The sequence below is a fragment of the Myxocyprinus asiaticus genome, chromosome 47 (assembly GCF_019703515.2).
Source record: "Myxocyprinus asiaticus isolate MX2 ecotype Aquarium Trade chromosome 47, UBuf_Myxa_2, whole genome shotgun sequence".
NCBI classification, from domain to species: domain Eukaryota; kingdom Metazoa; phylum Chordata; class Actinopteri; order Cypriniformes; family Catostomidae; genus Myxocyprinus; species Myxocyprinus asiaticus.
In genome coordinates, this window is record NC_059390.1 from 2,003,618 (window position 1) to 2,030,962 (window position 27,345).

General features: G+C 40.3%; 1 protein-coding gene across 3 annotated transcripts in view; it reads right to left on the minus strand.

Annotated features, from left to right (window-relative positions):
• Positions 1 to 1,023: 1,023 nt before the first annotated feature.
• Positions 1,024 to 27,345, minus strand: part of LOC127436974 (muscarinic acetylcholine receptor M2-like) — a 108,087-nt gene continuing 81,765 nt past the window's right edge. For 2 of the 3 annotated variants that reach the window (XM_051691524.1, XM_051691525.1), the window contains one exon: positions 1,024 to 12,457. In XM_051691524.1, the coding sequence (XP_051547484.1) occupies positions 10,896 to 12,395 (1,500 nt within the window). In that variant the 5' untranslated portion in view covers positions 12,396 to 12,457 and the 3' untranslated portion in view covers positions 1,024 to 10,895. Of the gene's footprint in view, positions 12,458 to 22,483; positions 22,601 to 27,345 lie in introns of all 3 variants that reach the window. The other variant, XM_051691523.1, reaches the window with a different exon arrangement.

Here is a 27,345-nt window from a genome sequence, read left to right on the forward strand (position 1 = left end):
GAATGAATACGAGGTTGTGAGGGACAGACTTGCCACTCTTACCATCTCTTCAATGGCACTCATGGTACAAAACAGTATAAAGCTCTTAGATCACATCTGATTTTCCACAACTCATGTTGTCTGGAGTTTTTTTATCTACTGAATGTTCTTGGAAAGATTTTTTTTCAATGTTTTGTCCGCGGAACACTTTAAACCGCAGTATGGCTCAGTGAAGAGACTTTACGTCGATCCCCCGCAGCCTCGTTATCATTCCCGTCAAAAATCAAGATGCCGTTGCTGGGGGCCTGGAGTATCTCAGCGAGTATTGACGCTGATTACCACCCCTGGAGTTGCGAGTTTGAATCCAGGGCGTGCTCGGTGACTCCAGCCAGGTCTTCTAAGCAACCAAATTGGCCTGGTTGCTAGGGAGTGTAGAGTCACATGGGGTAACCTCCTCGTGGTTGCGATTAGTGGTTCTCGCTCTCAATGGGGCGTGTGGTAAGTTGTGTGTGGATAGTGGAGAGTAGCATGAGCCTCCACATGCTGTGAGTCTCCGCGGTGTCATGCACAACGAGTCACGTGATAAAATGCACGGATTGACGGTCTCAGAACGGGGGCAACTGAGACTTGTCCTCCGCCACCCGGATTGAGATGAGTAACCGCGCCACCACGAGGACCTACTAAGTAGTGGGAATTGGGCATTCCAAATTGGGGAGAAAATGGGATTAAAAAAATAAATAAAAAATGGCGTTGCTGTAAATAAGGTATCTTGCTCTAATGTCTGATTTACAGGGACTATGTAATATTCCAATGAATTACTTCTGCTGTACAAGAAGATGGATCAAACACAGATAGAGTCAAACTAATATGTGTTCCTTTTCAAATGAAATGAAGATGCATTTATTATTGATTGCTCAAATTTGATTGCTCACCGATGTAGCGTAATATCCCAGTCAATAAAACCTCTAATTCCATCCATATGAGCATGATTCAGATTTGTGTCCTCATGTGTTAATGCTAAAATTAGTAACACACACAGAAATATTTATCGTAACACTTTTATTTGCTAGAATTCTTCTTTAAAAGTAAATCACACAACACAGCAAATCTTATAAATACACTTTGTTACTGTTTCATCGCGATCAGTGAAATACAATCCCGAATTCTGTACCCTAATAAAGTTCAAGAACATTCATATTAATTAATAAACACATGTATTTACACTTCAGCTGTGCTACACATATAGAATGTCGACTATATATATATATCATACAAACATTAAGCTGATAACAAACCCACAAATCTACTGAATGGAAGCAACAACTCACTGAATAGAAACCACGACACAAAATATTTTTCAGTATTTACACCGGCCTCTGGGAGGCGCTGTCCCACACAATTTCACCCGCCAACACCCTCAGAATGACCTGAAAACCAGCTGAATTTTTTAAAAATAATTTTTTGGTATATTGATAGAAATTCGTGCCTCAGGTACGAGGCATTAGAATGCAGACACACTTTAGGGGTGGTTCACACACGATACGTCTTGCGTTCCGTCTGCGCTATTTTTTAATTGTTGGTCTTTGTGCGTTGCATGCATCAAACAGACATCTTTGGCCGTTGTTTTTAGGTGTCTTGTGGCACAATAGCCACGCTGTACACAGTGTCGTAGTTTAACTTTTAAAAACACGACCTGAGACACTTACATTCGGTTTGATTATTCTCTTATTTGTTTTTGAACGCAAGACCTCCTGTCCGGAGTGAACAGCCCCTTAAAGGAATAGTTCACCCAAAAATGGAAATTCTGTCATCATTTACTCACACTCATGCCATCCCAGATTTGTATGACTTTCTTTCTCCTGCAGAACACACATGAAGATTTTTAGAAGAATATTTCAGCGCTGTAGGTCCATACAATGCAAGTGAATGGTGACCAGACTTTGAAGATCCAAATATCACACAAAGGCAGCATAAAAATAATCCCGAAACCGATTGGATCAATTCAAAAGACATTGATTAAACCACTGGAGTTGTGTGGATATCAGTTTAACACTGCCTTTATGTGATATTTAGATCTTCAAAGTTCTGGTCACCATTCACTACAGAGCTGAGATATTCCTCAAAAAATCTTCATTTGTGTTCAGCAGAAGAAAAATGTCACACATCTGGGATGGCATGAGGGTGAGTAAATGATGAGGGAATTTTCATTTATGGGTGTACTATCCCTTTAAACCCAGAACATACTATACACAAGTGAACACAGATGCTTCTATGCAAGCTCCATACTAATTACAAACACATTGCATTCTCAGCATTGCCACAAGGGGCCGCTATAGGAGCAAGTGTGTAAACTGCTACGGTCAGTTTTCTCGTACAGTCGACTCGTCGACTACTGTCGTGGCATGGCAACAACAGATTAAGGAAAATCTTGCAGTGGACGGTAAGTGAGTTAGTTAAACTGTTGACATGTTTAGTAAGCCACCTGTCGGAATGATCATATTTACGAGTCTCGACTTTCTGAGTTTGGGCGTGTCAATTAAAGAATCTTGGTAATTGTCGTAATTCAGTTTGACAAGTGAATTTTGACTATGTTTAGTTTTTATGAATTTTTGTGCTCTTGATGAAGAATAGAGGTAAAGCTAGTCGGAAAATAAGACTCATTCAGCTGGTTTGCGATTGCAACTGCGCACTTACGTAAAGTATGTTTCTGAGCTTGAAGCAAGGGCGTGGGCAGGAAATTACTTTTGGGTGGGCCTCTAAAAATGGATGGGGCAAATGTTCGCCCCATTTTTTTTTTTTTTACCAAATTGTCCTTGTGTTCTTTCACAATTTTAGAAATCAGAATTTATGCATTTTTTTAACCATTTTATAAATCTATATAGGAAGTCATAGAACAATCTCCAATACTCTGGGTGGGCCTGGGTCTAATTTGGGTGGACCCAGGCCCACCCCTGCCCACCCTTGGCTACGCCACTAGCTTGAAGCACAGTCCTCTGAAGTATTTCCTTGCCAACTTGCTATTAATAAACCAAGAAAAGAAAAACAACAACAACTTTGAAGTCAAGCAAGTGTGGAAAAAGTCTGTTTTTGTTGCTATGGCCACCACCAACTTCCATGAAGTCATTTCGATTTTTTTCATGCCATTTTCCGGCTGGTTTAATGTCACCGTATGGCTTGGTTCATTTGTGCGGCAATCCGATCAGACTGCGATTCCCACTTTGTACATGTTTCATACAGAATCACTTTACATATTGATATTGATAAAAACATTAAATAAAAGCATATCTATATTTTCATAAAGTCTGCTTATCTGGGTTTTAGTATTTTGTATGTTGTGTATTAGACTGTATGTTGGTATTAGTGTGTCTTTGGCTGCCGTTGTGCTGCATAACGGCTGTGTGAGCGCGCGTGACCTCCATCACACGCTAAATTTGAGATTCACACACAATGACTGTCCACACTTAGAAAATGTATCTTTGCAAACACACATACTGATAGATACACACTATGTACACACACTGCAGTTACATACCATGCAAGAAGCACACGTAAGAGACTTGAGGGGCTCCAGGGATAACACACACGTAAACACTTTCTCTGCACTGATCTCTGGGTCATGGGCCTGCAAATCATATAAACAACATGTGTGTGACCACACACACACACACACACACACACACACATAACACACACAACAGATATCAGCATGCATTACATTGTTGTACTCGGGAAGTATTTCAAAAAAATATATTTACAGCTAAACTAAAATTATCTACTATAAATAATATATTATTATAAATGATAAAAGATTGTACTCTTTTTTTTTTAGTGTAATGCTTTTTTACATAAACAAGTACAGAGAACAGCAGAATAACATTTTTGTTACTGTATATTGAGTAAACGTAACATGAAAATACATTCAAGCCCTTTTACCGTATAAGAATTGTGCTTTCAGTTATTAGGATGATGATGATGATGATGATGATGATGATGATGATGATGATTTTGGGGTAACAAATAACAAGGACATTTTTCATTAGTATGCACAATCCCAAAGTGTATATTTTACGAGCTTCCTTGAAGTTTTTGATTTTTAAACACCTTTTAGCATTTTTTCTCTTAAAGGAACAGTTCACCCAAAGTGATTATTCTCATTTAAACATTTACTCACCCTCATGCCACTCCAAACTCGTATGACTTTCTTTCTTTTTTTTGCAGAACACAAAGGAAGATATTTTGAAGGAAGTATACGGTGTTTTTGTCCATACAATGCAAGTCAATGGGGTTTAAAACTTTCAAGCTCCCAAAAGCACATAAAGGTAGCATAAAAGTACTACATACGACTTAAGTGGTTTAATCCATGTCTTCTGAAGCAATATGATAGTTTGGGTGAGAAACAAACCAAAAATCAAGTCCTTGTTAACATCTGCGGTCTCTGGTGCGTTCATGAGAGAAGCTCGTTTACACACTTTCTATGCTTGACGCATGCGCAGAGCGCTGTACACAAACCAGACACAGTGATGCCAGGTTCGTGGTTTTCACGCCTTGAAAATGCACTAAGATGCACTAAGAGTTGCGAGTTGTGTTTTTTCTGGGATTCTTTTAAAATGTTCCGCAGTTGCAAAAAGGTTGATGAAAAGCAGAAAATTTTATGAAACGTCTTATCGATGCATAATGATACCGGGTTTGATTGAGAACCTTGCAAACATGTGCAGCGTCAAAACAATCAGTCTTAAAGCATGCACTGTGTTCCAATAGGGCCGTATGTCAAGATTTATAATGAAGAAGGTCCTAAATATTGGTCTGTTTCTCACACAAAATGATCGTATCGCTTCAGAGAACATGGATTAAAACACTCCAGTTGTATGGATTACCTTTATGCTGCCTTTATGTGCTTTTTGGAGCTTGAAAAGTTTGGACCCCATTGACTTGCATTGTATAGACATAAACATCTCATATGTTCTTCAAAACATCTTCTGCAGAAGAAAGAAAGTCATACGGAAAGGGCATGAGGGTGAGTAAATGATAAGATAGGCTCATTTTCATTATTGGGTGAACTATGCCTTTAAATAGTTATTTTAATAGTACAAAGATAAAGGTTGTAACAGTAGCATCACAGACCGCTGGGACAATACTGGCTTTTCAAGGTGACTCTCTCTCTCTCTCTCTCTCTCTCTATTCCCTGGAGGGCTTTTAGTCTCACTCTTCTTTGCTAAAGATAATCTTATCTTCTCTCACACTCTCTCAGTTCTCTCTCTAAAAGACTTAGTGAGTCAGACGGGTGTCGCCCCATTTAAGGATGGGGTTGCAGTGTGGGGCATGTAACTCGGAGAGCGCTGCATGCTTGATGCTCACTCTGACACCTTCGCTATCTGTCCCGCATGCAGCTAATAACACCCACAATCAGTGACACCAGTGCACATCTCACGACCTCTGACCTACATCTCAGAGATTAACCACACACCCGTCCACGTCCACTTATAGAGAGATCTGAAGTTGACAGACAAGCACACACTGACAGGGTAAATCTCACCCAAATGTTGAGGTCATATTTCACCTCAAAATCAAAGGATTTACATTTTGCATAAAGGACCACTAAGATTTTTTGACATAATTTTTATGACAATTAAAAGAATGTTCTGGTTTTGATACAAGTTAAGTTCAGTCAACATAATGTTGATCGCCTTTGTCTATTTAAAAAAGCAGAACGTCACGGTTACAGTAGGTCGCTTACAATGGAAGTGAATGGGGCCAGACCATAAACATTAAAATACTCACTGTTTCAAAAGTATAGCCACAAGACGTAAACAATATATGTGTTGACAGCTTTTGTGTGATAAAATCGCTTTCTAACCACACCTGTATAAAGTTATATCCAATTTTACAACTTTGTTTCCATGACGACGTAACTCCAGTAAACCCTGAAAGATGTTAAACACCATAATGCTGGTAAATAAATGATTATTATTTTTTTATTTATTTTTTTGTAGCTTGGAAAAAAAATCGAATTTTTTAAAGAGATTATGTTAGTAAATATGCAGCCCGTACTTTTTAAAAAAAAATGCAATCAGAAATCTAGCCAATCAGAAAGGCGAATCATTTTGTGTATTTGGTCATTTCTTTGGAGGGCGGGGCTTGAATATGACCCGAACATGGTCATGAAATTTTCTCAACAAGACAAACTGACTCAGACTGGGCTGCACACGGACAGTCCGCACAGACTGATGACAAAGTTTGCATCACACATACTGTGCGCGTTCCAACTGAACAACCGAAGTATTCTTCGGCCTTTAGTATTTAGGATTTTTTTTTTACATTGAGACATTATTTTCATAACAGTTACAGGGGGTGTTGCTGTCCTTTTCTGCATATCGCGGTGCCGTTTTGTGGCCCATTTGGCCCCGTTTCGCGGCCGGCCCTTCGGGAAAAGTCACGGTTCTCCCGATGGCCAGTCCGCCCCTGCCGCAAAGCAAAAATAGATGGTCATTATGATATTCTCATCACTGCTACAAAAAAAATCAATTATTTAAATTATGATTTTTTTTCAAGATATTTTAAATTGCTACATTATTTTCGTGAAAGTGAAATGAAAACATTTTACCCTCCGATTCTCATTACCGCGAGAAAAAAAGATAATTCTATTCTCATTACAACAACGTGAAAAAATTTTATTTTTAAAATGAGTATTTAATTTTATTTATATATTTATACATCATAGTGATACCCCATTTGGTACTGATTCCATTTTTGCTGATTTTAATGTAAAAACAAACAAAGGGACAGCATTACAGTCATCACTGAAAACAATGGAAACAGTAAATGTCAAACATTTGGATACGTTACGGTAATGAGAATAAGGGGATAATATGTGCTTAATGTGTACAGAAATATATATTTCTTTTTTTTTTTTTTTTTCAGTACTGACTTGGGGTAGAATGAGCAAAGATAAAAATGCTGTTGTCATTTACCCTCATTTGGTTCCAAACCCGTATGACTTTTTTATTCTTATGTGGGACACAAAAGGAGATTTTAGGCAGAATCAGTCTCATTGTATGGGAAAAATATGCAGTGAAAGTGAATGGTGACTGAGGCTTAACAAACAGCCAGAATAACAACAAAAACTGACTACTGTATTTTAGTTGAAACTATGATTACTATGGTAATTTAATTTAAGAATTTTGATACAACCATGCATTCAACTCTAAACTTTCATGCTAAACTTTTAGAATCCAGATTATCGTGCACGATTACTGAAACCGACATGGTAAAAACCCATCTACTGTACACGATCCAACACAAACAAGCCAGTCCATTGACGTCAATCATCATCTGCCATCACAGAAGAGAAATTCCCCCAGCGTACATCACTGTCATACAGTATATGAGAGCTGCGGTTCTGTGATCAATTGACTGGCATATCCCATGATCCACTGCTCTGATTCTGTTATATGATTGAATGAATCAAAAACAACAAATGCCGACATGGCGTCTTATTATGAGATGAGAAAGCTTATATACTTTAGCCCTTTAATTTCACAAGGCAAAAACCTTTGATTTATATTAAACCCCTTTCCGGGGAAATCAAACACACACACACACACACACACACACACACACACACACAACACACACACACAACACAAAAATGCACCACACAAATACACACACAAACACACACAAACACACACAAACAAACTCTAGGCATAGGCGAACTAGGCAATCGCCTAGGGTGCCAACTTCTTGGAGGGTACCAAAGAGGAGGGGCGCCAATAGGGATTTCACCTAGGGTGCCAGAATGGTCTGAAATGGTACTGTGCACACAAACACACACACACACACACACACACACACACACACACACACACACACTGAGCTTTGGAAGAAAAGTGCAAATTATACACAAGACAAACACACTGCTTCAAACATGTCACCCGCAGGCACCCAGAGAGCAGAACGTGATCAGATCATGAGGATGCAACTGCGTCTCTGTACACTAGATCAGTTCCAGCAGAAAGCACACACACAGCTGAAGGAGATGCAAATCATGCAGTTTAGCTTCCTGTGTGTGATTTAAAATGAGGCAGTAAAGGCTTGTTTGAGATGTTAAGTGCATCTAATCCAATATTCCTATTATTTGTTTCACCCAAATGTGTCTGTGACCATCCGAATTTAGTTTAAAGGTGAAGTGTGTAATTGCTGCACCACTAGCATTACTAGGATTGGCGGATCGATCCTAAAGAATCGATACTTCTGATAAAGATCTTGTATCAAGAATAACAGCCCCTTACATAAAAACATTGATTCTATTTTTCTTTAACTAATTACTTTATTATTTAGTTACCATGAAAGTTAATGCTTGTTATAAGCTTTGAGGAAAAAATAAACATGCAGTTTTACTCTGTTATTTACTCTAAATGTGGCATTTATTATAATTACATTGTGTGATGTTTGTTACAAGTTTATTTAAATTAAAAGTTGTTAAAACATTAATAATGTACTGTAATTGTTGTTAATAAACAAAAAGAAGTTCTGATTAGTCCTATAAATAAAAATATTTTTATAACGTCATTGGCTGAATCAGTATTGCTGTGTCAGGCTGGTTGGGATGCCCAGATCCAAGGTGTTTACACTTTTCGGGGATATCAAACTACAAATGACTTAAAATTGATGATAATAAACTAGGATAAGAATAAACTGGGATGAGAAAAGTATTTTAAAAGCAAACTTTTTTTTTTTTTTTGTGCAGTTCACCTTTAAAAAGACATGATTTCAAAATTATGTCAATAAAAAAAAAAAAAAGACAGTTTAAACAGACTAACATCATAAAAAAGTTACGTTTTTGCTAAGCCAATAAGTGTCAAGTATTGTTGGCAAGTGTTTTGCCCTTTTAAAAGGGACTTCTTTTTTTTGTTGTCCTTTTAAAAGGGACTTTTTTTTTTGTTGCCCTTTTAAAAGGGACTTTTTTTTTTTGCCCTTTTAAAAGGGACTTTTTTTTGTTGTTGCCCTTTTAAAAGGTGAAACAATTTTTTTCAGTTTCATGACCGGATTTATAGTATTTAATTTAATTTGAATCTGTTCATTTTGTGTAGCTGGTATTTTCCTTTTTTCATGCACCCGTGAGTGAACTGTTTTGTGTAAATGCAAAGTAGAGGTGAGGTGGATGCTAATGTAAGAGCCTCTTTATCCTGCACGTCTGCTCACTTTAAAAGCTTTAAATTTCCATCCCTGGAGACCCCGAGCACTCAAAACTCATCCACTTTAACATACAGGCACACCAGAGAGCCTCTTCAACTCTCTAATTGCTCGCGGAGAGCGTGCGCGCACACACACACACTCAAATAAACACTGCAACCAGCTATCTGTCTTAGCTAGTTGCGTAATCAGACACTTCCTTTTAACATAAGCTTTGAAGTCAACATGAAATCAAAACTGACCCTATTTACTTTCTTTATTCCAAATGTAAAATATTGTCTTCGTAATATTTCATCAAAAAGATCAAATCACTTTTCTTTTTGCAGAATGTCGCAAATCCTCGTTTTTCAACCCATTAGATTCAACCGCCTGGCTTCATTCTGGCATGTAACTCCCATGTTTCAGGATCCAATGAATTAAGTCCTGCTCTGCATTTGTTCTTGTTGAATATTATGTTTTACTCTGAAATTGACACTTTCATGGAAATAAATGGGTTGTGAACATTGTTTCATGTTGACTTGAAACTAGCTTTCAATCTCAAACGCCGACATCATCCAGCATGCTTCCACACACACAACACAAATACAGTACATTATGTACACTTATGTACAGGTATGATTTTATACTGAAGCTCAAGCACATTTGGTTTGGATCTTCAGTCAGCCCTGTTGTCCCCTTGTTTGTGTATTATTAAATAGTACAGACTCTAATCTAACTATTTATATGTTCATTTTTTTATGTTTCAATTTCTTTTTTTATAAATCAAATATTTTAGCACTTTTTCCCCCTCATTTTGTAACATGCATCACCTCTACATTTGTAAAGTGCTACATCTATAGAAAACCCCCCCACTGAATTTAAACACACACCTACCAGACCCTCTAAGCAATACCTATTATCAGGCCTGCACGAAATCTGAAGACTTTCATTCACATTTCCTGCACTGATTTTAGGGGGAAATTTGTGGGTTCGATTTTTCAATGGGGTGCAGAGTAATACAGTCTTATTGGAAGCTGAGGGCATAATCAAACTTGCCAAAAAATGTAATAAATTAAACCCAAAGGACCCTTCAGCTGGCACAGATTTCATGCAGGCCTACTGGTTACACAACTTTCCAATCTCTGTTTGAATTGCGACTGCTTTAAGGGGCATTCACACTGACAGCAATTTGCATGGGCCTGAAGTCCTTCATTTTCAATGAAGGTTGGCGATTTGAGGCGACATGAGTGACCGCCACCTTTGGCGATGTGATATAGTTAAGCAGAGTTTAACTTTTTGCAATAAGTAGCAACATAATGTGGCGACTACAGTGGGAGCGCAGACAGCGATCTGCTTCTGGATATGTTTGAATACTGCAGTTGAGTTGGAATGCGATTTAATCATTTGTCAGGGAGCACATTTACTTGAACAGCAATATAATGACAACTATCAAAAATCAGCTTATTAAAAAAAATAACAACGCAATGAGATTTGAATCACTCTGCTGTAAACAGTCATGCGCACATTAGATAAGCTGGTAAAAACGATAAAGGAAAACCGTTTAAGGTGTTTACAGGACCCTACGAGTTGCAAGTGTAAGAACGTGCATGTAAATTTACGTGATCAGGTGTGAACGCCCCTTTACTGTCACTTCCCCTGCTATCTCTCCTCATGTATACATCTTTTATCATCAAAACACAGGCAAAATATTATAATGCATGCACACATCCACACTATAGTGATGCTCATCGTGCTGAGCGTATGTTTTTGTACTGGCAGAGCAGCAGATGTTTGAAGGTCTTTTTGAAGGTGATGTTGCAGAGGGCGTAGCAGGCGGGGTTGATGGTGCTGTTGATGTAACAGAGCCAGTATCCGATGGTCCACATCGTGTTGGGAATGCAGCTGGAACAGAAGGTGTTGATAAGGACCATCACGTTGTAGGGCGTCCAGGTAGCCACAAACGCCACCAGGATGGCCATGATGGTGCGCGTCACCTTCTTTTCCCGTGAGGCTGGTGCTTTTTTCTTCTTGGGCGGCTGCTTGGTCATCTTCACAATCTTCCTCGCCACGTGGTTCTGCCTCTCTACAGCCGGAACGATCTCCACGGTAGCGTTCGAGGCAGCGTAACAATCTCCTTTTGGCGATTTGGTGTTGATCTTGATGCACGTAAGTTTGGAACCTCCAGCCTTAGAGCGATGCCTTGCAGGACCTTGGCTGTCGTTGGCTGTAGATGGTGCTGCCTCCTCTTTCTGATTGGTTATGGCGCCACTTCCGGAGGTGGAGTCATTGGAGCTTTCTTTTTCCTCGGCGGGCACGCAGTTTCCTCGTACTCCCTCTTCACCCTCCCCTTCCACTTCTCCACTAGCTGTGGATGGCGCTTTGCCATTCTGAAGTTTGGCATTGTGCTGGTTGGCTGCGTCATCTGTTATCTGGGTCTGACGACGGTCTGCTTCTTCAGCTGTTACGTTGTTGTTGTTGGGTTTTTTGGGTTTGTTGGTCGTGTTTTCACGAGTCTGACTGGGCGAAGCTACATCAAGGTTTCCGCCTGATGGCTTGCGGTTATCTTTCTTGACCCGGCTCTTGCTAGCACGGGATATCTGCCAGTACAGAACCATCATAATGATAACGGGCAGGTAGAAAGCGGCTATAGCTGTGCCGAAAGTAACCGCAGCATTGGAGAAGAACTGAATGTAACACTCTTTTTCTGGCACTGTGCGTCCACCGACAATAAACTGCCAGAACAAGATGGCCGGTGCCCAGAGGATGAAGGACAACACCCAAGCTGCCGCAATCATCATGCCTGCCATTTTGGTTGTCCTCTTCACCGGGTAGCTGAGTGGCTTGGTGACGCAAAAATAGCGATCAAAGCTAATGATGAGCAGGTTCATGACGGAGGCGTTGCTCGCCACATAGTCCAGCGCCAACCACAAATCACACACGACTGGGCCAAGTGGCCAGTATCCAATCACAATGTAGACTGTATACAAGTTCATAGAGCAAAGGCCAATGATGAGGTCAGCACAGGCCAGGCTAAACAGGAAGTAGTTGTTGACGGTCTGCAGACTCCTGTTTACCTTGATGGAGAGCATGACTAAGATGTTCCCGATTACAGTGACCAGACTAAGCGAGCCGGCCACTAGTACAATGAACACCACCTCCACAGTCTTATACGGACTCTCGTCCACCGTCTCCATGGTCTCGTTGGCCTCAGAGGCATTCCAGAAGGTGAAGTTAATTGTATCCATGGTGCCCAGACTCGGGTATAGTCGGTCAGTTCACTATGGGCAGGATGTATAACTTCTGACACCTACAGAGGAAAGAAAAGTCTAGCTTTAATAATTTACAAATGATGATGATTGAAAAGACATGAAACATGAAAGAAACTTTCACATCAAAGGAATATTCCAGGTTCAATACAAGTTAGGCTTAAGTGACAGCATTTGCAGCATAATATTGATTATCACACACACACACACACACACACACACACACACACACACACACACACACACACACACACACACACACATACTTTGTTTACTTTTAAAATAGCAAAAATGGGGGGCCTGGGTAGTTTGGTAGCGAGTATTGTCGCTGACTATGACCCCTGGAGTCACGAGTTTGAATCCAGGGTGTGCTGAGTGACTCCAGCCAGGTCTCCTAAGCAACCAAATTGGCCTGGTTGCTAGGGAGGGTAGAGTCACATGGGGTAACCTCCTCGTGGTCGCTATAATGTGGTTCTCGCTCTCGGTAGGGCACGTGGTGAGTTGTGCGTGGATGCCGCGGAGAATAGCGTGAGCCTCCACACGCGCTACGTCTCCACGGTAACGCACTCAACAAGACACGTTATAAGATGCGCAAATTAACGGTCTCAGACTCGGAGGCATCTGAGATTCGTCTTCCGTCACCTGGATTAAGGCGAGTCACTACGCCACCACGAGGACTTAGAGCGCATTGGGAATTGGGCATTCCAAATTGAGGAGAAGAGTAAAAAAAAAAAAAATAGCAAAAATGGAGGTTACAGTGAGGCACGTACAATGGAAGTCAATGATCAAGTCAAAGTCAATTGGAGGGTTTAAAGGCAAAGCTTTTATTAATGCACTTACATTAATTCTTCTGTTAAAACTTGTGTATTATTTGAGCAAGTTCACGAATCTAGTTCACACAGAAAAGGGTAGAAAGCAATTTTATCATAGCCTGCTAAAATCCTGTTAACACACATATTGTTTACGTCTTATGGCTATACTTTAAAAACAGTTTGTATTTTAACGTTTACGGATTGGCTCATTGACTTCCATTGTAAGCGCCTCACTGTAAGACAAATTTATATATATATATTTTTTTTTTTTTTTTTAAAGAAAGTGATGGACAAGTCAAAATGATTTTTTTGTGGTAATCAACATTATGCTCACAACTAAGCTTAATTTGTATTAAACCCAGAATATTCCGTAATATATCCAGTTGTCTTTAGATAAAAGGTAAGTTCAACGATTAACTGGTTTGTCACCATGGGAACTGAGCGGTTCTTAGGGGTTGAATGTGATTAAACATCACGTCAATTAAAATGTAAAGGGTGGATTCCAGATTTCAACCACTGTGAATTATAAAAGGAGTGAAATTAAGTGAAAGAGAAATTTTAAGCATTGCTCACACTTGAAAGCGTCTGTGGCTTTTAACTTTTGCTTTAAAGTCAACAGCACGCATGCTGTCTGGTCTATCTCCAGCATATAATCACAGCGTCTTCCTTCTCTGTGTGTGTGTGTGTGTGTGTGTGTGTGTTCTTTCATGGCTGAATTAACTGTTGCCTTACACTCTTTATAAAGTAAAGGTTTTTCAATTGTTATTCAAGCACCTTAAGTTGAGCAAAGAAGTCTCATCTCTTCAATAACAGCCTGTAAATGTTTGGTTTCTAGTTGGAACCTGTATATGTAAGTGTTAAAGACTCCTGTTTTTCTGTTGTGTGATACGCTTCTCATACAGTATGTGTGTAGTGTGTATATTGGTGTAAACGCACTTGTTTGGGCAAAAATGCCACCAAAAGTGACAAAAATGCACCCTTAATTCAAAATGTGGGGGCAAAGAATGCCCCTGAAATTATTTCTTATTTTTAATTTGTAACATCTGATATACAGTAGTTCTTAATATTCTGTTATGGTGCCAGTTTTATATATATATATTGGACAATTTGCATTAATGAATTGATTTAATTGAAGAATTTCACTTAAATGGAAGAGATACAGATTATGTTTAAATGGTTAGGAATAAATATGGAGGGCCAAATTACTCAAAATTACTCCTTCATTAAAAAATTGCCCTCATAAAGGTAAAAAATGCCTCTGAAAATCAAAAACAGGGGGCATATATCGCCTCTTAATGCAAAAGTTAATTCTTGACACTTATGTGTATGTATTTATGGATGACTGCACACAACAGGTTGGTTGTTCTTTAACCTTATAATGGTTTGATATTTCGGACATGTCAAGAAAAAGAACAAATTCAGACTGTCAGTTTAATCTCCCGTTGCTCGCTCAGTCGTGCCTTTCCTCTTTGTATTAAAAATCAGAATTAGAGCAGAGGAACTGTTCCCATACCAGCGCCTGGGGGCAAAATTAACCTAATGCCAGTCTCTCTCCCCCTCCCTTTCTCTCTCAGTGAATGTGAATAGATACGAGTCCAGTAATGGTGATTAGAGGGAAGACGTTATCAGTCATACAGAGCGACAGTTCAGTCTGCTTTACTCCATTAAAATGTCGCCTTTGCATTTGCTTTTTTCCCCCAGAATAGCCTCTGAATAACCAGAGAGAATTCACTTATCTCCAGTGCCAGAAAGCCCTAATCATGGCATTAGCCATGGCACTAAGCCAAACTAATCCCTAAAAAAACGCTCATGTCCAGCAATCTGTGTTTTAAGAAGAGGCAAACAGCAACAATGCAGATGAAGCCCATTGAATCTGCCGGGGAGGAGTCAATAACTGCAACACAACACATCGCTGCCCGCCACAGGCTATCTGTTCGGTCGTTATATTGAGACAAGCGTGCCCATTCGTACAAATCAGCTCTGTCCCAAAACCAAATGAGCTGCATTCTTAGACCACATCCACACTAGAACGGCATTTAGGTCCACCAAAAATGGAGCGTTTCAAAAACGCTTTCTGTTACTGCATACAGTGGATATAAAAAGTCTACACACCCCTGTTAAAACAGCAGGTTTTTGTGATGTTAAAATTAAACAAAGATAAATCATATCAGACTTTTTGCACCTTTAATGTAAAAATGACAAGATATGCAATGCCACTGAAAACCAAAGTGACACATTTCAGAGAAAAATAAATAAAAAAATTAAAATAACTTAACTGCATAAGTGTGCACACCCTTTTATAATTGGGTATGTGGCTGTGTTCAGAATCAACCAATCATCAAGCTCATGTGAAACAGTACACACCTGTCTTCACCTGAAGTGACTCTGATTAACTCCAAATAAATCTCAGCTGTTCTTGTAGGATTTTTCTGACATCTTCTTGGTTGCATGCTACTACAAGAGCCATGGGCCACAAAGAGGTTACAAAGCATCAACGGGATCTCATTGTTGAAAGGTATCGCTCAGGTGAGGGCTACAAAAACTTTTCCAAGGCATTAGATATACCATGGAACACAGTGAAGACAGTCACAAGTGGATACAATATGGCACAACAGTGATATTATCAAGAACAGGACGTTCCTCCAAAACTGATGAGAAGACAAAGAGAAAACTGGTCTGGGAGGCTGTCAAGAGGCCTACAGCAACATTAAAGGAGCTGAACTCATTCTGGCAAGTACTGGTTTCTCCCTATATGTGACAACTATCTCCTGTATTCTTCATCTGTCTGGGCTATGGGGCAGGGTGGCAAGACACAAGCCTTTTCTGACAAAATAAAACATTCAAGCCCGGCAAAAACCTATATCCAGTCTCCCAAAACCATGTGGAAAAATGTGTTATGGTCTGATGAGACCAACATTGATCTTTTTGCCCAAAATTGTAAAAGGTATGTTTGGCGCAAAAACAACACAGCACATCAGCAAAAGAACACCATACCCACGGTGAAGCATGGTGGTGGCAGCATCATGTATTGGGGCTGCTTTTCTTCAGATGGAACTGGGGATTTAGTGAAGGTGGAGGGAATCATGTATAGCTCCAAGTACCAATCAATTTTGGCATAGAACCTTCTGGCATCTGCTAGAAAGCTGAAAATGAAGAGCTCTTTCACCTGTCAGCATGACAATGATCCAAAGCACACATCCAAATCAACAAAAGAATGGCTTCAGCAAAAAAAGATGAATGTTTTGGAATGGCACAGCTTCAAAAACCCTGTCCATTATTGCATACTTTGAAAAATTATGAAGTTTGGAGACTATCAGCAGATTTTTCAGAAAATATACTACTGTGTATGCTTTCGTTTGAAAACCCAGATTTTGCCTTGTTTATGCCTCTCATCCACACTAGAACACTGTTTTCCTCAAACCCAAAATGGGTTTGAAAACATTTGAAAATGTTCTCCATTAAAGCAGGGCTGGATTGGTAATCTGGCATACCGGGCATTTTCCTGGTGGGCCGACGCACTTTGGGGCCGATCAGGGGCGGACTGGCCATCGGGAGAACCGGGACTAAGCTGAAATGAGCCGCCGCGTTATGCAGAACGGGCCACAAAACAGTGCCACGATATGCCGAAGGGGGCAGTGATATGTAGAAAAGGACAGTCCACCCATGCATTACAGCATACTTTGGAAAAACAATTACGTTGGAGTTTTTAACTGTAAATGAACTGATGCGCGCATTAGCTTCGCTATGTTTACCCCTTTCATTCACACTAAATCTGCGTTTTTGTACACCGAAAATTTAGCGTTTCAAAAACGCTCTCCTTATACTGCATACTTTGGAAAAAGATGACGTTAGGAAACTGGAATGTGTTTTTTAGACAAAAATGAACTACAACATTTTCTAGTAAACTAGTACGACGATGTTTGGCAACTGAAAGTTGGGTTTTCGATCTAAAACAGAATAGGACGTTTTCCTTGAAAATGCATCAATTTCCCTACATTTACACCTCTCATCCACACTAGAATGACATTTTCGTCAACCGAAAATGTCGAACTTTGAAAATGCTCTCCATTACTGCATGCTTTGTAAAACGATGACTTTAGGAAACTAAATGGAGTTTCATTTGAAAACACATCAGTTTTGCTGTTTACTCCTCTCATCCACACTAGTTTCCCTCTACTGACAATGGACTATTTAAAAAAACACTCTCCATTTCCACATACCAACGCTCTTCATTTGTTTTCAGAATAAATGTTTTCATTTGAATCATCCGTTTTCAATTTTCTAACATCATTGCTTTCCAAAGTATCCAGTACTTGAGAGCGTTTTCGACATGCTCTGTTTTTGGTGGAGGAAAACAGCAGTCTAGTGTGGAGGAAAGGTGTAAACATAACTAAATTAATGCGTTTTCAAATGAAAACAGATTCGTGTGGATGTGGCCTGAAGTGGATGAAGGCAGCATCCTCTTAAGTGACCGATTTGGAACGTTCTACATAGACAGAAACTCTGTGCATCGTACAATTAGTGCTCCTTACATGAACATAATGGAACGTTAGCATCTTCCAAACTTATGCAATACCCTAGTACAGTGTTTCCCAACCCTGTTCCTGGAGGTCCCCCAACATTGCACATTTTGGATATCTCCCCTATCAATTACACCTGATCCAACTCATCAGCTCGTTAGTGGAGCCTCCAAGACTCCAAGACTGGGGTGTGTCAGAAAAGGGAGATATCCACCTTTTTCCTGACTTCTCCTTGGGTGGCGCCATTACAGAGAGAGAGACTTCCTCTTGAATGCTCTGTAAAGATTTTTAAATGGAATCTATGGTGACCATACGTACTCTTTTCACGTTGCCTGTGAAAAAAGTGGATACAAAATGTGCATTGTTGGGGGGCCTCCAGGAACAGAGTTGGGAACCACTGATCTGGTTGCAATGCATTTCAGGACTGCCTCATAATCCAGGGATACTGAATGGATACTTAGAAGGCAGCATAAGTTTACTGCCTAACTATCAGGAACGGCCTTTATGTTGGCATGCCTATGTTGCTTTAAAATGCTGTCTAGGCCACACAAAGTTTTGGAACAGAGCTTGTGAGTCATACACACCAAAGCATCTCATGGGACAGCCTTTATTCTGGCTTTAAAATATATTATATTTGACTTGAACTGAACCTCTGTTTTTATATCACCTTCTCCACACTCCCCCTTCCAGTCTCTAGACTTCAGGCATTGTTTCATGCAACATATGTATAATAATCGTTTTTTAGAGTCATAAAAGCTCAGACCTGCTTGACTAATCAGGTGTAATGGAATGCTTTCGATTCATTAAGCTTTGGTATATTTGGGTCTGAGGAGCCCTGTTGTTTGTTTCATAATGACAAACTGCCCTCGTTTCTCCTAAACATTATTCCGCGTTCACATCCCTGAGCTGCTTACTAATGGACTTCTCTGATCTCTGGTCCAAATTTGAGGCTGAGCCTTATGTTGAATGACAGAAGCGTGGAGTTTGGTGTTATGACTAAGTTTTGTCAGCTTTTTGGACTTCAGCCGTTGTGGAACTGGCTCAGTAGAGCTGAAAATTGCCTTTGGCCGGTGGGACGCGCCAGGGACTGATCTCCAACTTTTACCGCTTTCTCTTTGCCCTTTTCTATCCTTTGCTTACTGTTTTCCCTCTCCATTCGAAGAGAAGCCGTGTTAAGGTTGTGTCTGCAGTGCAGTTACTGTTGCAGTGATGAACATCAGCTGTCAGCCATGGATGCATATTTACATAAACACTCAACGGTCCTCTCGACCTGTATAATAGATGAAGCTTTAGTGTTCATCTGGAATAATGTTCTCTGGACTAGAGCCACAAAGATTTTTGCAAAAAGCATGCCAAAGTTTAACTCTAAAAGTTAGGTGTTTGTCCCCAAGTGTGAGCCTTATTAAACACCACTTATTACTGCTGGTCAATATTGCAGTACTGTTAGAGTTCAATATTGATGTGTTGACAAAGAGCTGTGATGGGTGAGGATTTACACTCGGTGAGTACAGCACTGGTGTCTTCTTCTTTATTGACTGAATGTCAAGTCAGCTGTGGTCTCTGATTAGATAGTGGCATGAGATTTCAATGAGGCCTCAATGGGATTTTAATGATGTTGTTCCTCTGGTGCAGAGATTCTCTCTTTCCTGTTTGGTTGACGACGGTGTGGACGGGGTGAGGGGTGTTTTAGGGTAGTACCAGAGTGTTATGTGTTTGTGGTGGTTAGTATGAGTGTGATTTTACTGCTCTTTCATAGCTCATGAGAAGATGTTGGGTGTTTCTTCAACTCAGGGGTCGATTTTTATTCAAACAAACAGATTAAGGCATTTTTTCTTTTTGTTTTATGACTTGGAAGCTTTTTACCAGGCCTTCATCATTTATTTTTGGTACTTTTCAAATGTCTTTTATGTATAGATTTGACTGTCTTGTCCCAGACCAAGACTTTCAATATTAAAGTGTGAAAATCCATTATAAAAATACAAATTATTACGTGGTTAAAACCGTGATCATCTGAACAAAGTGTGAAATAAAAACCATTTCAATAGTTATTGTATGAAAATGATTTCAATCGATTTTCAAAAACTACACCTGTCCAACAGTTGTGGTGTCATTTCCACCACACCAAATATTTTACCCCTATTAATTAAAGTTAGTGTACTTTTTAACTAAGTGGACAAAAGTGTCAGTGAAGACCATGCTTGAGATGAGACATGTGATGTTTGAAGAAAACAGAAAAATCAAGATAAATATCACTTGTTGGCAGAACATTTTTATTGGGCGTCATTACCAATCAAGCTGTATTTGCAGAATTAGGTAAAAAGTGTGAAAATATTATTTAAATGTGTGTATTTAGGATACATAAAGTGTTAGCTCCGAAATTAGCCATTTATTTTTAAAAACATTAAAAAATGAATTTCCATCAGCGTCATTTCCGGCACAAAATTCTGTTGAACACAATACAGAATTTGAGATGTGCTGGAAATGACGCTGTGGTGGGAGTTTTCATGACTTTCACAAAAAATGACAAATCTCACTGTTGGAAAAACTTTTTTTTAAAGAAGTCCACAGTGCTAAAAGTGCCCAAAGTTGAAGAAACACCCAGTTATTTTTATTACATTTATCACACGGCTCTCTGGAATACTCTATTCTGATTGGTCAATGGCGCCATCTAGTGTTCTGATATCTCAGAGTAACAACCGCACATCTACATATCAATGTGCTCATTGGGGTATTGAGCCATCTTTCCTGCTTCTCATATCACTCTGCAATCTCTACAAGTAAGATAATAAAATTATTTCAATGTGCATTTATTTATTTATTGGCAAGTCGTCTTTTAATGAGCTGGAAATGAGCAGTCAGATGGCCATTATTTACAAAATAAATACCAACTGGCGCAAACCGGAGGTGAAATTTAGCTGTTCAGCGATTTCTTCTCAATGCAAATCAACGCAAATCATGTCTATTTATAGATTTATTTGGCAAGTAGTCTTGTAATAAGCTAGATAATGAGTAGTCAGACAGTCATTTTCACCAACAGAACCGGAGGTGGATTTCAGCTGTTCAGCGATTTATTTCTTCTCACGTAATTTCAATGCAAATCAATATTGCATGTCCATGTAGTTATTTATTTGTTTAGTAGCCATGTAATAAGCGTGATAATGTACAGTGAGATGGTTGTTATCTCAAAATAAACCCCTTCAGGTGGGGGCCTGAGTAGCTCAGAGAGTATTGACACTGACTACCACACCTGGAGTCGCGAGTTTGAATCCAGGGCATGCTGAGTGACTCCAGTCAAGCTTCCTAAGCAACCAATTGGCCCGGTTGCTAGGGTGGGTAGAGTCACATGGGGTAACCTTCTCATGGTCACTATAATGTGGTTCTCGCTCTCGGTGGGATGCATGGTTGCCACAAAGAATAGCGTGAAGCCTCCACATGTGCTACATCTCCGTGGTAACGCACTCAACCAGCCTCGTGATAAGATTGACGGTCTCAGACGTGGAGGCAACTGAGATTCGTCCTCTGCCACTACACCACCACAACGACTTAGAGATCATTGGGAATTGGGCATTGTTTGTCCGTACACACAAATGAGTAATTATTATTTTTAATTATGTAGATTATACTGCAGAGTATAGAGCAATACAATAAATGTGGATAGCATAGCTCAGATCATTTGGTCTTGATGATAAACGTTTAAGTTCATACTGAAATCTCCTAAATACTGTATTTTGATTGCAGATTTTGGTGTCTTTGAGCTTTTGTACAGTTTTTGGAGCTTGATATCAAGACAGAGCACTCTAAACATTCTGCAACAGATCTTCTTTTGCGTTCCACAGAATTACGAAAGTCATTTTGGAAATGACATGAGGATGTGGAAATGTTGACAGATGATGATTATTTCCTCCTGTAAAGCTGCTTTGAAATGACGTATGTTGTGAAAAGCGCTACACAAATAAAAATGACTTGACAGACTTCTCATTTTTGGGTGAACTGACCCTTTAAAGAGATCTTATTTGTGATTTTCCTTCCTACAGATGAGTACAAATGCAGACAGATCTTTGAGACTTTTTTCCATCCTGTTCGAGATTTCTCCAGGCAGGTATGTATAGCAGCAGGTGTGTCTGGCCGGCAGAAAAGTTAATGACAAACCGCGGAGAGATGCTTTGAAGTCAAACGTACAAAAACTGACAAACAACATAAGATTCAACATGGGCATGAGTGTCTTGTTGGAATGATTTAGTAATATCATCTGAATTTCTGTGTGTATATTGCAAGCAGTCAGTGTTTGAGTCCTGATTACTCGTGACAGGCAGCGGTAGAATTTGCGATGGCTTTCCCATCTGTTGCTGTCAGTCTGGACTTTTACTGTATCACAGCGACTGACAAATACACTAAACATCTCAGAATCATTCTGGAAGACGTTCACAAGAGTGAGCTCCTCTCAGATGGGCTCCTTGACTGTAAACGGTTTCATTCTGTCACAACATAAGGCAATCTGAGGGCAAAGAGTTTAATTAAAGCAAACTCAATGAAGCAAATATAATCACTGATCCCTCTGCAGTTGGGGCAGGAAGGTTGACAATGTAATCGGATATCATTTAAAAAAATAAATAAAAAATAAATACAATTTTCAATATCGCCCAGCCTATTTGCATCACGTGGATAACCAAAGTAATACATTGGCTTTTACTGTGGCAGTAACAAACATCAGTATTCAAGTGGGCGATGGAGTTACCTTCAAATGTCTGTGCTGTTATAATTCAGGTAGCTGGCTATTAACACGTCAGCAGTTTAACTAACTCTCTCCGCAGGATTCTCTTTAAACTGTTGCCCTGCCATGACAGTAGTTGACCTGAAAGAGAAAACTCACAGTTTACACTAATGTGCACTTTAGCACCTCTCACAGCCGTGCTGAGAATGCAGCGTGTACTTGCGTTATGAATTACGTTCACATACTTGTGTTGAGCATGTGTTGAGTTTTAGGCCAGAAACATACCTTACGCAAATACGCGCATGGCCAATGCACGGTCAGGTTAAACATGCATTCTTGTGTTACTGTGGCGGTAACAAACCTCGGACCTTAACGGGGCAATAGAGTTACCTTCAAAAGTAAACAAACTCACCTGAGTATTCTTATTTAGGTAAGATACTCTCTTCAAATTATCACATTAGTTGACTTGAAAGAACAAACTCACTCAGAAGCGGACAGTTCACACTAATGTTTGCTATAGCGCCCCTTGTGGCAACACTGAGAATGCAACGCATACTTGCGTTGTGTTATGAATTGTGTATGATATCGAGCTTATATGTTCATGTACTTGCGACAAGTATGTTTCGGCCTTTATACTGTGTGTGTGTGTGTAATGGTCTCTTGGACAGGTTAACTCAGCACTGGGTTGTGGCGTGATGTCTCAGCTGTGAGTGTTGGCAGATGGAGATGGTGAACAGTGGGGGATGGAGGATGCTGGCAGTGCCCTGAAACAGCTCATTATGGACACACAAACACAGTAGCGGCAACATCTGGCATCCTGGGTATCTGCTCAGGACAAATGAACACACACGCACACATAACCACAATGTTTTTTTTGTCGATTCTTTCATATGAACATTGAGAGACATGTTACTGAATCTACGCCACAGTTTGCTATAGAATTCCCATTATTCACAAAGTTCTCCATGTCTCCACCACTTGTGTGTTCGTTTATTAAATGTTTGGCTTTCAGTGACCAATAAGAGTGTAGCACTCTCAGTTCTTGGGCTCTGCAAAAATGTCGATTTTCTGATGAATCTAAAAGCATTCTGTAATCTACAGTCAGTTGTTGACCAAAAACAACAAGAATAGAAACATTTAATTCTAATCACACAGAGCACGGATGCTGTAAAGAAGCCGCGCAACTCGACTGTCGCTAATATGCACTCTACCAAATCAGTGCTTGCTGAACTGCCGCTATTCTTAAAGAGACAGTACAGTTTTAGCACGTGTTCAACATATCAATGTAAATACTTGTAAATAGTACAAATTATGCATGTAAATGTATGCCGTATAATATATGCAATTTTAAGACATATTTACAGATTAAATACATGGATTTTTACATTTTTAAAAAGTTAAAAAAATTATAACCTAATGTTAAATTAAAAATGTAATATTTTTTTGTAATGTACCTAGTTAGAAGGTCCCCTGTATAATTAACAGCATTAGCTGAGAGAGAATTTCTTTCATATGTAAGCAAAATGGACATTATAACTGAAATATACCCAAATGAATCTGAATTGAATCGAATAGAGAGCTTATGAATCATAATCAAATCAAATCGCTAAATCTGTATACATACCTAGCCCTACTCAGTTCTGTTCAACACATTTTACCATATGTAAATCCATTCTGCAGAATTCCTCTAATTTTCTCCCAAAATTGAGCATGTGTAACCGGTCCTACTCAACCCGCGCTAAGTAGGAATTGAACCGCGTCTCTGGCATGAGAGGCGGGCGTGCTAACAAGGAGGCTAAAGGCTACAGCCTCTAACGTGCCTCTTGAAGCCAGGGGAGCAAGGTTTACACACTGCACAGCTACCTACCAGCTGGCTATCGTTACACTCACCCCCTTAAACCTCACTCCCATCCGGATCACGGCAACACTGTAACCGGTCCTACTCAACCCGCTCAAAGCGGGAATCGAACCGGCGTCTCTGGCGTGAGAGGCGGGCGTACTAACAAAGAGGCTAAAGGCTGCAGTCTCTAGTGTGCCTCTTGAAGCCAGGGGAGTGAGGTTTACACACTGCACAGCTACCTACCAGCTGTCTACCATTACACTCACCCCCCTAAACCTCACTCCCATCTGGATCACAACACCACTGGAACTGGTCCTACTCAACCTGCTCCAAGTGGGAATCGAACCAGCATCTCCGGCATGAGAGGCAGGCACGCTAACAAGGAGGCTAAAGGCTACAGCCTCTAGCGCACCTCTTGAAGCCAGGGGAGCAAGGTTTACACACTGCACAGCTACCTACCAGCTGGCTACCATTACACTCACCCCCCTAAACCTCACTCCCATCCGGATCACAGCACCACTGGAACCGGTCCTACTCAACCGGCTTGAGAGGCGGGCGCGCTAACAAGGAGGCTAAAGGAGTGGTGTTGGCATAGTGGACTAAAGCACTGAACTGGTAAGCAAAGCGTTGTTGGTTTAATCCCCACAGCCACCACCATTGTGTCCTTGAACAAGGTACTTAACTCCAGGTTGCACGAGGGGGATTGTCCTTGTAATAAGTGCACTGTAAGTCGCTTTGGATAAAAGCACCTGCCAAATGCATAAATGTAAATGTAAAGGCTACAGCCTCTAATGTCAGTTGCTAGTGTGCCTCTTGAGGCCAGGGGAGTGAGGTTTACACACTGCACAGCTCCCTACTAGCTGGCTACCATTACATATGCATCTGAGATGAGCTGGAATGCTAACAAAAATGCTAATGCTTATCTTTCCAATATAACCATGAGTTTTACAGCAGCCTTCCATTTTTAAGTTTACTGCCTTTTCATTTTGGTTGTCGTTCATTCAACAAGGTCGGTTGCTGTTTTCACAGCAGTCTTCTGGATAATGGCCTCCTTGTAAAGATACTTTTCAAAATGAAGATGGTAAATAACTCATTTCATCACGTAGATCTGTAATCTTGGCGGAGGAAAGTGTGTAAAAGACATTTGTGTATCACATCAGGAGTGTGTGTGTGTCTCGGTGGTAATGTTCTAGTATGAGCCATTACGGACTGACCACGTGCTGTTCAGCAGCAGGTTTTTCTGCTGTTGCCTGGGTCCACCTAATGCATAGGAATGAGCCTCAGCACTGCGCCCACAGAACTGAGCATGTGCGTTTGCCTCCACAGAGTCTAATAGTCTCATAGAATGGCCACAACCTTTGACAGAGTGTCCAATCTGAAACAGGAAACAGGATCTGCTTAAATAGCCTTGTTTTTTTGTTTGTTCTGGGACATTAATAGAAATTACACCAACAACCTATAACTTTTCCAACTCATTTGCGACTTCTCTGAGCACATCGACAACCTTAAATAACATTCCCATTACTGCAAATGCTGTTTTTCGATGGTTGGTTGGGCTCTTTGGAAGTACTCAAATGCAGATGCAAATGCTTGACCATTGGTTGTTACAAACCACAGTATTCGAGAGGGGCGATAGAGTTTCTTTTAAATGTCTGTTTCAAGGGTCATTCTTTAGGTAGGTAGCTATAAATACTGTTGCTCTGCAATAACGGTGTAACAGATAAAGGACGGGCAAGGAGGAGGCGGGAAACAGCTGAACAGTCAACGCAACTTTTAATGTGAAACTCAACATAAAACAAACATAAACAAACACACACACATGCAGCATGGCCACGTGCATCTCTATGTACCTCAAGGTACTGCAAGTAATGCTGAGAGTGGATAAATTTGCATTAGCTCTCGGGATTGCAAGATCACAAAATCTTGGAGGGACTGACAAATAGCCAGTTTGCACTAATGAGAAGCTTGCATAGCTAGAAGCGTTTGTGTCAAAAACTGGACGCTCTAAACGTTTGGAAAGGTGAAAAACCGACTACTATTGAAAGTTGCTCTTGTTAGCAGGATATTCTGCCGTCAGACATCGATGATGAATATTCTGTTCATTTGAGAAGGTCAGAGGTGTGTTGTTGCATTCCGACTGTGAACACGTTGAAATTGCAAGTCTGCATGTTTGAGATGCACCACAGACCTTTGCTGTCTAGACTACAGATACATGCACACCACCATCAAATTCACCTGCTGAATGAGTCAGCATTGCAATGGAGGAAAGAGGATACACAATGAATCTATCTATATTTTATTTCTTTTTTTATCCCCTTTTCTCCCAATTTGGCATGCCCAATTCCCACTACTTAGTAGGTCCTTGTGGTGGCACGGTTACTCCCCTCAATCCGGGTGGAGGAGGACAAGTCTCAGTTGCCTCCACTTCTGAGACCGTCAATCCGCGCATCTTATCACGTGACTCGTTGTGCATGACACCGCGGAGACTCACAGCATGTGGAGGCTCGTGCTACACTCCGTAATCCACGCACAACTTACCACACGCCCCATTGAGAGCAAGAACCACTAATCACGACCACGAGGAGGTTACCCCATGTGACTCTACCCTCCCTAGCAAGCAGGCCAATTTGGTTGCTAAGGAGACATGTCTGGAGTCACTCAGCACGCCCTGGATTCGAACTTGTGACATCAGGGGTGATAGTCAGTGTCAGTACTCACTGAGCTACCCAGGCCCCCCTGAATCTATTTAGATTGAATTTCTTAAACATACCGCTTGAATCGTAAATGCAGAATTCCCAGAGCGCTGGATGTTCTGAAAGTTTTATATCTGGGTGATTTTCACGAAACCTATCAAGAAAATATCCCTATCCTATTTTACTCCAAAATCAACAGAAATGAATAAGAAATTATATTTTGCATATAGAAAATGAAGCCTTTTTTAATGGCCATTAAGACCTTTTACATTATGACATTAATGTCATGACAGTTACACATATTTTACCCCCATTTCTCATCACCGCAATACACAAAAAAGATGGTCATTATG